Source organism: Pelobates fuscus, chromosome 6 (genome assembly GCF_036172605.1).
Source record: "Pelobates fuscus isolate aPelFus1 chromosome 6, aPelFus1.pri, whole genome shotgun sequence".
Taxonomy (NCBI): domain Eukaryota; kingdom Metazoa; phylum Chordata; class Amphibia; order Anura; family Pelobatidae; genus Pelobates; species Pelobates fuscus.
Window position 1 is genome coordinate 305,950,484 of NC_086322.1, and position 12,128 is coordinate 305,962,611.

Consider the following 12,128-nt stretch of genomic DNA (forward strand, 5'->3'; position numbering starts at 1 on the left):
TACATTTACATTAGAGTTCCTTACCATCATCTAGGTAGGCCTGATCCAGATTCTGCTCCTGTTTGACGGTAACCCCAGATGGTTGAATCTCCTTTTGATCAGTAATAGGAGGTCCATTTTTTGGACCTCGGTGGCTGTTTGACTGCTGCTGGATGACTGTCGGGTATGGACCTGGGCTTATTCTTTGTGCTTGACTGACTTGTGGTTGACTGGACCTTGTAGGACTGGTCGTAAAATGATCAGAGCACATAATGTGCTGGAAATCCTGATGACTTCCACATCTAATCTGATGGTTGGTTGGAGAATAATGGATTACAGGAGGTTGTTGTGGATTAACTGGAGAGTGGAGACCAGCAGATGACTGGATGGGAGAGCCCACGTGGACAAGTACTGATCTGTGGGCATCTGGAATTGGAATCTGTGAGCTCATTAAAGGGGGCTGATGGTAACCTAACTGATTAGGACTTAGGCTTTTGTTTCCTTGGTAGACCACAGTGGAGGAATTCTGCTGACGGTATCGAGACTCTGTGGAAGGTAGGTTCGAACGAACGTGTTGACATGAAACCAAGTTGGTGACCAAGCAGGATGGAGACTCGTTGGCCATGGTATGCTGTGCATAGTAGTTTGGAGACACTGTTGTAAGACCACCATGCAAATTGTTGCCAACAATAGGATGGTTATACTCATCAACCGGCTCTGTTTTAATAGATGGCACTGAAAAAAATAAAACATGCAAATAAGTAACTAATAAGATTAATCCAACATTGTTTAGAAAAAAACCAAAAACTTTTTTTTGATTATTTTACAAAGATTTGAAATACAAGCTTGATATATTGTGTTGTATTACATATCGACATCCCCGCTGTATTCTCATGATAAAAATAAGAAATTCCCCAATGTAAAAATTGACCTCTCCTGGATAGTCAATAAAACCTACGCTTTTCTGGCAAATTAAAAACAGAAATTTTACATTATTTAAATGATATTTTTACCAGACTGTATGAAGTGAAATAACAAACAATGAACCTTGAAACTCTCTGCAGGCTTACAGCAGCATTGGAATCACCTATAACCTACGTTCACATTTCTCATGTGATCAATTTATTTTAATATCTATTAAAAATCACAATCTAGTTCTGTCCTAGCACAGCCAGCGCACACGTTGTGTGCCCCAAACTCCGGCCCTCCAGATGTTGCTGACCTACAACTCCCATGATTCTATGAATGAAATAGATAGGCTGAGAATCATGGGAGTTGTAGTTCAGCAACATCTGGAGGGACAGAGTTTGTGGAAGCCTGTATTAGAGGTTGGAAAATTGTTTCTCTTCCTGTTCTTTGTATGATCTCAGTATGTTGACTGACAGATCCAATGGGTGGAGCTTACAATAGTTAGTGAGCAAATATGGAGCCCTTCAGTAGAAAGACAGATGTAAATATAGCAATGGGAATTTCTACATTTCAAGTTTACTTTACAAAGAGGAGGAGTAAATATAATAATGAAAATTATATCAGTTCTCCTTTAACAATAAAACTTCCAAGTCTAAATGTAATAAACAATGAACCCTGCAGCTCTTCACAGACATAGCACTGAACCCCACAACCATTTATAGACATAGCACTGAACCCGGCAACTCTTTATAGACATAGCACTGAACCCGGCAACTCTTCATAGACATAGCACTGAACCCGGCAACTCTTCATAGACATAGCACTGAAACCGGCAACTCTTCATAGACATAGCACTGAAACCGGCAACTCTTCATAGACATATCACTGAAACCGACAACTCTTTATAGACATAGCACTGAAACCGACAACCATTTATAGACATAGCACTGAACCCGGCAACTCTTCAAAGACATAGCACTGAAACCGACAACCATTTATAGACATAGCACTGAACCCGGCAACTCTTCATAGACATAGCACTGAAACCGGCAACTCTTCATAGACATAGCACTGAAACCGGCAACTCTTCATAGACATAGCACTGAAACCGACAACTCTTTATAGACATAGCACTGAACCCGGCAACTCTTTATAGACATAGCACTGAACCCGGCAATTCTTCATAGACATAGCACTAAACCCGGCAACTCTTTATAGACATAGCACTAAACCCGGCAACTCTTCATAGACATAGCACTGAACTCTGTAACCATTTATAGACATAGCACTGAACCCAGCAACTCTTCAAAGACATAGCACTGAAACCGACAACTCTCTATAGACATATCACTGAACCCGGCAACCATTTATAGACATAGCACTGAACCCGGCAACTCTTTATAGACATAGCACTGAACCCGGCAATTCTTCATAGACATAGCACTGAACTCTGTAACCATTTATAGACATAGTACTGAACCCAGCAACTCTTCATAGACATAGCACTGAACTCTGTAACCATTTATAGACATAGCACTGAACCCGGCAACTCTTTATAGACATAGCACCGAAAGACATAGCACTGAACCTGGCAACTCTTCATAAACATCGAACTGAACTCTGCAACTTTTGATAGACATAACACAGAACCCAGCAACTTTTTATATAATATAATTCCTCATAGACTTAACATTGAACTCTGCAACAAAAAGTTTAATTAGTTAGTCTCAGAGTCTGCCATCAAACTCATGTTAATCATTAAAAGAGTTAATAATTAGCGGATTCTCAGTAATTATCAGTCTATGAGTGAACTCAGAGCTACGCTGTGTTTAGTTAACAGACCATTTATTGTCCCCCAATCGTGTAGATTGAATGGTTGGCAGATAAGGGAATGTGTAGTGTGCCTGGGATTCAGTTATTTATTTATTTGAAGAAATGTTCATTCCTGGGAATGATCATCTGCAGAACCTTGGAACTGGGAATGGAATTTTCAATGCCACGGTGGCAACAGCAGATTCCAAGACTGGCAACTATAGTACAGAGGATTCGTTTTCCAAACACACAAGACAGATACAGCGGAGTATTTAAAGGGACAGTCCAAGCATGGTAGAGCTTGTAGGGGTGGACATGGTGCTAGGAAGCTGTCTCTGCAAACTGACATTTTAAATCAACAATTCCCTCCTTTTTACCAGAATCTCACTCCCAGGGGTCTCTTCCCATGACTGATGTTGCATGGAGGACCACCATGTATGTATGCTGTGAGAAGACACATATACACAGCACTGTGCGCTGAGTGGCCGGAGCACGTTTACTGCACAGCAAGAGGAGGCAGAGTGTCTCACACCATACTTGTATTTTGACTGGATAGTTGAGCAGGTATTCTGCCTCATTTATTGGCAGTGATTAGGGAAGCCGAATTTTGCTGAAAACGTACAAAATGAAAAAAAAAACTACTTTACAGGAACAGCTTCCAAGCACCAAAACCGCTACAAAAAGCTGTACCCTGGCTGCAGTGGTTATGGTGCCCAATGTATCCTTTTCATTAAAGTACAGAAACATTCATTGCAATCGAACACTAGATGATCAATATACATATTCGTTTCCTTAAAGAATAACCATTTCACTGCTGGAATACCGTATTTCTTATTTCCCACGTTACTGCATTTACCAAGCGAAATTAAATCCTACTGAATGTTTGTCATGTGCAAAATCACAAGATCTACCAAGTGATAAAAAAGATACATATTGAGATGTTGAAGATACTCTTGTTTGTTCAAGGTCCAGAGATACTCAGCTGTGGCAATGTTTCATATTGTTTCATACAATTTAAACAAAAAGCTGGTTTACTTATAGTTTTGATGACTTTTTGATGCAGTATTTAAATTAAATATGTTGAGGTTTGTTCACTAAACATTAAAAGGTGGATATTTAAATACTGGACATTAAAAATCTCCAAAGATTTATCTAACCAAATCGTGAATTGATGTGAGAAGAGAACCTACCTTAACATATTGGGACAAAATAGCCAACATGGAAGACACATTTGTGACCTAAATTGTGTCTGTTATTGGTTGAGGCATTTTTATCTTGCCCCCACTCACGAATTGTCTCCCGAATTGTCTCTTACTCCCCCCTCAAGTCTTTCATGCCTCTTTGCTTCTCATACCTCTCTTGGGTCTCCTGCATCTTTTCTTGTGCCTCCTATGCCCACCATGTCTCAAATCCCATTACTGTTCCTCGTATTGGGCAGACTAGATGGGCCGAATGGTCACATTCTATGTTTCTATCCTTCTCGTACTCTGACATATGTCTCCTACCTCCCATTCTTGAGTATTTTACCCCCATGCAGGGTCTCCTTCTCCCCCATGTGTCTCTGTAGCCCTTGCTTGTGTCTCTATCTGAACTTGGAAACCAGCAAGTCGAGAGGTGCATTCTCAGATCAGGTAGAGGATAATAAAGCTTCTCTACCATGGTTGGTCCTTGAGGCCTCGCTACACAAAGTGACAGATGGGCGGTGGGTGTTCTGTGTGCCCCATCTCCCCCGCTTATAATGCCACTGGTCAGTTGTTATTTTACTCTTTAATAAAGAAACCCAAGTATTTGTTCTTCAAAGTATCTATCACAGTTTCCATTTTAACGCTCTGTTTTATCTCAGTAAACGCTATAGATGTATTTTTTTTACAGGTTTACATCAATTCTAAGTGCACGTACCCACAGAACCAGACAGTGGGCAGCGCCAATTTGAATAATATTTAAATGTTCCAGCAGGTTTACCAATTTTAGCTGCAGTTCCTACATGTTCTGTCACTCTAGGACCACAAATCCACACCCGGTAAATTCACAGAGAATTTCAAACGTCTGACTAAAATACGAAAATTGGAAAAATTCAGCTCGTAACAAACTTATGTTGTTTATTCTTTACAGAACTCGGAGAGACCTTTATTTACAGCTATTTTTGCCGGGCAATTGAAATAGGGAATTATTTACAAACTTTGGTCTAGATTTAATATATTTGGGGAAGATTTTCAAATGACAAAATATTTTTGGACTTTTAAAATGATTTAACATTTTGAAATATATTTCAATATTTTTTAGATTTTTGATACATTGCTATCTTTTTTTTTTATATATATGATATATTTTTGATATTTTAATAATATATATTTTTTTCAAAGTTTATCCAAAAATATTAAAACATTTAACAAGCGTAACCAAAAAATTTAATCAAAGCCTTTGCTGGCACGTTTGTTTGAGACAAATATTGTGGGACATTTAAACTAATTTGCATAATGTGCCTTGTCTGTGCCTTTTGAGAAGGCAGTTATGGAACTATATAAACCCATTCAGGCAGACACATGCACACACACACAAACCTTTAATAGCGCCATTTATTTGCTGGATTAATAATTATGGCCCTAATCTCCTGTGCGACAGATCCCCTTTAATGCTGTGTCTCTGTTATCTGCTAACGAGTTGCTATAAGGGGGGTAGGTGCATTTTAAGAGCATTTAAACCATACATTGAACACACATTATTCTTACCAGGAAGGTATGTGAAGTGCTGGGTCTGACTGCGTTTTCTTTTGCCGTTAATAACATAGAAATTCACTTTAACTGGCGTGCTGATGAGTTTGTTGCGATACTCTGGGACTTCCACAAAAAGCATGTTCTGAAATGAGACGGACACTGTGATTGGTCTTTCTCTCATGGTGAAGACGTTGGCTTAGGCACACCGCTAGATGACTGGCAGTTAGCCTGGGCACTGCTGATGCTCAGAAATGGGATTACAATGTCTTACAGCTATCATTAGATACATCGATCTATGCACAAATCTTACAGAGTGCAGAGAACTCATTTTATTATTCTACTGGTGTTTAATCATAGGCATAGCAAGGGGTCTGGAAAAAGGGTATGTATTAAGAATAAATAATTTAATTAATGTAGTGGTTTAGGGGCATATATCCAGGCCGAGCAGTGTAAACGCTGCCATTTCTGAGAAAAAGCAGAATTTACATTGATGCTTAATGTCACCTCTAGTGACTGTCACTCAGACGGTCACTAGACAGACAGCCACTAGACAGACAGCCAGTAGACAGACAGCCACTAGAGGCATTTAAACCTTACAGAACGGCAATGTTTTCACTTGCAAAGTGATAACGTGGTAGACAAGGCATGCAAACCACTTTATTAACCCATTTAATACTCTCACAACTGCAATATCTGGTATTAACTGTGCAGCTGAACTACGATGAAGATGTATTTACACCTTAATATCCACCCTCTCCCCCCGCCCGGGCAAATTTCAACCGTCCTCTGTCTCTAATGTGATTTATCATAAAATTAAATTCTAAAACAAAATAACAAAATGCCCTAAAAAAAAGCAGACAAAACGAGAGACAATATTTATACACTTACTGCTTGACTCTTGTCTTTATCCACTGTGGCATCCATCTCCCAAATTTGTTGCCCATCTAACAAAGAGGAAAAACATACTTTATACTTAATATATTGGGATTGTATCAGTAGGCACGTCAAACTAACTCCATATTTTTACATTGATCATTAAATTATGCAATATCGGATTATTGCAAGGGATAGACTTATGTCATCCGCCTGTGGGCACAACATTCTAACCCCCAAATAAGGCAGATAAAGTCATTTATTAACGGGACATTGCAGGCCTAAAAACATCTAGAAAACATATTCGTGTTTGAAGACTGCATTGTATAAATGTATGTCTCTGGTAATGTATTGTGTTTGTATTTGTGAGTACAGTGAGTGTAGGCAACTGGGTAAATGCATCCAGGGTTAAAGATATTGTTAGAAGTGGTTATGATAAAGGGGTGTTCACGTTAGAGAGGGGTTCATGTCAGCGTTATATTACGTAGAGTATTTAGTGTTAAAAGAGACACTATAGGCACCAAAACAATGTTAGCATAATGAAGTAGTTTTGGTGTGTAGATCGTGGAACTGGATATTACTACAATGTATTTAGTTTTGGTTGTCAATCTGCTGGAAGCTGCTGTTGTCACTGTGACATCCAAATATTATATGTTTAAATATACATACACACCAACACAAATGGTAACCACCGTTAAGCATTACTGATTGATCATTCAGAATCCACTGGAAGATTTTTTGTACCATTGATAACAAAATAGTTGAATATTAGTAACAGAATGACGCTAGAATGTTGGCAGTGCCAATATATATATATTTAATTCCACTGTACCCCAACAGTTAGATGCTAATTAAGTATCGCACAGAGACTGCAAAAAATATGAATTTTTTATATAACCCATCTTAACCTCAGAAAGCACTCATCGCAGGCCCCAATATAACTTCTATAGATTCATTTTATGATGAATATTTGAGGAACGTGTTGAAAGAAAAATCTTCCTTTAGGCAAATCATTTTACAAAGAGAACCAAGGAAGGAGCCTTAAATATTCTAAACAATGGGATTCAAATATCCTGAGATCCTGAGCCACAGAACTGCGTAATGCATGTTCTATGAATAAGGCAAGTGTTAAGTATTACGTGAGAATCACATCATTAAACAACCCGCGTTGAATTAATCCAAATTACAGGATTCTTCTTCTATATAAAAAGAAATCACTTTCTCTTTAGATTAAGTGTAAATGATCTGACTAAGTGTTACTGGCTGGGAACGCACATGTATGACTTCGATATTTTTGGAAATATCACCAGGTATTGTATATTTAAAGGGGCATTTTTACTATCAGAGAGCACTTTAAAAGCGTTACTTCAACTTCAACCATTGCAGCCTGCTGTAGAGTAAATGATGCCGTGGCCTCGTACCCCAGTAATTGGGCAAACTCTTATCTGGGAACCCAGTGGCTAGTGGCGGACTCAATCCTGCCAGCCATTCATCGGCTGAGAATGTCACATGACCGATATTAGCCAATAAATCTATTTCTGGCATTGCCTACAACTCCCAACAGCTCTTGATGCTTCCAGAGTTACATCTCCAGCAGCCAAGGGCTAAATGAAACGCTGCAAATACAAACCATGACCATTTCAAATCACTGATGTGGTTATGGTGCTTTGATTAGCCCTACGGAAATGACATGCGCATGTTTTTAATTCGTGTTTGCTCGGTTGTTTTTGATATAATTGAATTATAGCTTTATTAATAATCTGAACTCCCTGTGAGTGCTACACAGACAGAATGACAGAAATTAATAAATTAACCCGTGTACATTCTCACTCCTGATTGTCTGCTGGGAGTAATCGTTCACTAAAACCAGGAATTCGGGAGAATTAACAAGCGAACTAAAGTATTACACCGGCAGAAAGAGTTGAGTTTGGGTATTGTTTCCCCAATTTTGTTATTATTGTTTGAAATGACAGTTTAGTGAAGAACCGTTCCTATTTATTAATAATTGTGTTTCTATTAATAACTGTGTATTTATATATAGACACACACAATTTGGTTAATGAGAACTACCTACCAAACATGTTTAAACCGAGTTTTAAAATTCTAAAATGGTCTCATGCACTCTGACAATAATACAGGGGTATTCTAAGCCCCATGGTGCCCCATATCATATATCAAAGCCACTTTAAGAAGTTTAACCTGCTAAGTAGCCATTTCTAGAATTCTACAGCCCTGTAATAGCATGAAGGCGTCCCATGAATGACACTTTGCGATGCTATTGGTTTCTATGACCCAGTGCACCAGACTGCGTTGGGATTTATTTTATACATAATGGTAATTTTATAAAACTTACAAAAAAAATAAAAATGAAATGCCAAAATGTGAAAAAAATAAATCATCTTTTTGTGATAAATATCCAGTTCTCAAAAAAGCGTGTGGGCTTTGTCCTGACACATATGGGCATTTCTGTTCGACATAATTATTGTGATGATCCAGGGTAATGAGACTGTTTAGATTTGTTTTCTTGTTTTGTTGGGGCTTGTTTTCTGGCTAAACATCACAGACTTCACATTCAAATGGCTTACATTAAAAAAAAACGATCCATCCTGTGGTCAGCGGCAGAATTGGGATGTTGTTGTTTAGTTCTGGTCTAATTTTGTAAAAGACAATGGCAAGCTTTGGTCTCATAGAACAATCAGGATTTAACAGAGTTTAAAAATAAAACAGGACAGAAGATCTAACTCCATGAATGAATGGTTAGCGCAGTAAATACTGCACACACAGAGGAACACGATTAAAGTGACAGTACTGTCTAACTTAATATCACTTCTGCGTAAGAACCCTAGACTTTCAAATATATACAAACTGTATTAATTCATTTGTTTTTATTTATTTTTTCTTTCAGCTAATCGATATCAGATAGGGAGCTGCCTTTATTTTATTCTTCAACATTCACTTTCTGGTCATTCACCAAAACATGAATTCTAGCTATTTTCTGATGGGCTGAAGACAGGAAGCAGCCACCCACAATATAACTTTCACGTTTTATGTGGTTAATTTAATCTAGGTATTCTGAAATCAAACACAATAGATGACATAGCGCTACAACCAGACAGCAGCCATAAAATACAGATTGGGCAAGTCCAACTATATTTACACAAACACTTCAGCCATGGTCCACACATCTTGGCCAAGGTCTGGAAAGGTGAAATAGCTCTTTTAATCATCGTTCAGAAACACGTTATAGTCCAAGGGTGAGCAACCTTTCAGGACTCCAGCTCCCCAGATTGCTTTGCCAGTGTTATGGCTGTCAGGGCCTTATGGGAGATGTAGTCCATAACAAGTGGAGTGCGAAGATTGCCTTCCCCGTTATAGTCAATGTCTGACCTTAATGCAATGTCTATGTAACAAGTTAAGTATTTAAGGGGTTAATGGTGGCTTCCGTCAACTGCAGCGACACATTTACACAGTGTGATAATCTGCAATTTCAACCACAACTATGAAACGCGTTCACACCTATCTGGTCACCTGACGATGGTTTCTCGCGCGACACAGAGTCACTTTTGAAATGTGTGTTCCTTCCACTACAGAACTACTTTTTCAAGAGAAGTGTTTGAAGTGCCCTTCAGATCTTCACGTCTACAAATCCAGAATCTATTTTCAGTTTCCGAGTGTTTGCTCAGTGTTCGACTCATTCAAAATGAAGCCTTTCACAGCCGCAGAGCCCTTCATAATAAGGCAGCCAGACAGAGCGCCTTTGCTCTCAGCAAATACATTTAGTTTGTTTCCCCCGGCCCAACCAGTTTAGTTAAAATAACTTATCTTGGCAGACTCAATAAAATATAAATACATGTAAAATCTCACTTCTAGCATGCTAAATGGTGTCCTCTGTGTTTGTATGGCCAACAGTAACCGTCCAGAAAGGAGAAGTCACAGTGTTGGGCGATATTGAGTTCACTGACTGTGATACATTGTCTGAAAATGGCTCAGACGTGGTGTTTGGGGGCACACAGAAGAGTTGGGGCAGAACTGCTCTCACAATGATACGGAGCTTCATTCTCAGCCTGGTAAACCTGACTGAGAGTGATAGGTGTTACAGGTCACAAGATTTCTATTGTCACTGAGAAGGTGTCATGGCATCACTGTTACCGACTCTGGACATTATAAAGTGAGTCACTGTAGACAGATATATTTTGGTTATATCTATATAATAAAATATCTATTGAAGAAAATATGCAGTCTTTTTTCCCCCTGACTTAAGTTTATCAGGATATAAATAAATCCCCTTCCCCCCCCTGAAATCCTTTCTACGTAACTTCCTGTGATATCATCGGTTCACTAAGTGATGATGGTGTACAGACTTTCTCCTTTTTGAATGCAATCATCACCCTGAACTCATTCAGTCACCTCCGTCAGTCATACTGTGTTTGGGCAATATAACTGTCAGACTCAATTAAGTGCATCGATCTTTGCCCTTTCAGAGCCATTCACCCCCGTGCTGTCAAGTTCTCTGGATCACAGTATTTAGTCCTAAAGCCACGCTGATCTATAAAATCACACAGCTAGCAGCCAGCCCCTCAGATCTGTCAATCAGAAAGCCAGAATTGCCTATGTTCATTTTGTCCAACTTGTGCATGACGTGTATTCATACCGAACACACCATGGACTGAGCTCTCTCTCTTTGCCAATAAATGTACAACCAGTGAACAGGCCTTTCAGTAAACTCTTCAGTTGCAGATATCTGAAACGGATTCCGTGTGATGGAAATCAGGCAGTCTGATCATGCCGAGGATTCACATAAACCCAACCAAGTGCATTCCAGAAACTCAAATGATATTTTATCATTTCTTTTGTTGCAAGACAGGTCTCATGTTAATTTATCCATTTTGTGTTTCTTTATTCCGTCTTCCTGTCATATAGTTGCAGATCTTATCTGACGTGTGTTTTTTTTACATCTCTCTACTGAGAGATTCATTTGCAGCCAATACTATGTGGTCTGACAAGGTACCTGTATGCAAACAATCAAACCACAGAGGATCTCAGGGGCGCCGAAACAGACCTGAAATTATTCACTTCCTTCAAACATTTCAATTACTCAGCTTTTATGCACACGGGTGGGGGATTTGGAAGTTCTATGATTTTATAATGCTTGTATTTATCGAAATATATGGAGAGTAGTATTGCACACAGTGATGGTGTTTGTTTGTTTTATTTTCTTACAATATCTCCCTAAAAATATAGTAACTGTTTTAAAATCCTCAACATATGCCCCAGCGGCACAAATGTACAAAGAGGGACACTTTAATTTTAGGGGTATGATTGAGGGGTGTAGCCAGGGGCAGAGCTGTTCTGGATGTGAGTGGGGGTGTGGCCAGGGGTGGGGCTATTATGAGAAATTGTAGCTTATTTACTAATAACAATTTATAAACTAAAATATAATTTAGAAGAAGAACATGGTATCTTATTTACAAAGACTGATTTCTAAACACATTTATGGTAGTTTAGACACATTACTGGGAGTATTATTGCTGTGGAGCTCTGTTATACACTCTACACATTACTTGGAGTATTATTACTGTGGAGCTCTGTTATACACTCTACACATTACTGGGAGTATTATTGCTGTGGAGCTCTGTTATACACTCAGACACATTACTGAGAGTATTATTGCTGTGGAGCTCTGTTATACACTCAGACACATTACTGGGAGTATTATTGCTGTGGAGCTCTGTTATACACTCAGACACATTACTGGGAGTATTATTGCTGTGGAGCTCTGTTATACACTCAGACACATTACTGGGAGTATTATTGCTGTGGGGCTCTGTTATACATTCAGAC

At 38.9% G+C, this 12,128-nt stretch overlaps 1 protein-coding gene across 4 annotated transcripts in view; it reads right to left on the reverse strand.

Moving 5' to 3' along the window:
* The window catches only part of NFATC2 (nuclear factor of activated T cells 2), a 109,289-nt gene that overhangs the window by 40,582 nt on the left and 56,579 nt on the right, over positions 1-12,128 (reverse strand). For all 4 annotated transcript variants that reach the window (XM_063459695.1, XM_063459697.1, XM_063459694.1 and 1 more), the window contains 3 exons: positions 6,303-6,358; positions 5,430-5,556; positions 25-714 (listed from right to left, as the gene is read on the reverse strand). In XM_063459695.1, the coding sequence (XP_063315765.1) occupies positions 25-714; positions 5,430-5,556; positions 6,303-6,358 (873 nt within the window). The remainder of the gene's footprint in view (positions 1-24; positions 715-5,429; positions 5,557-6,302; positions 6,359-12,128) is intronic.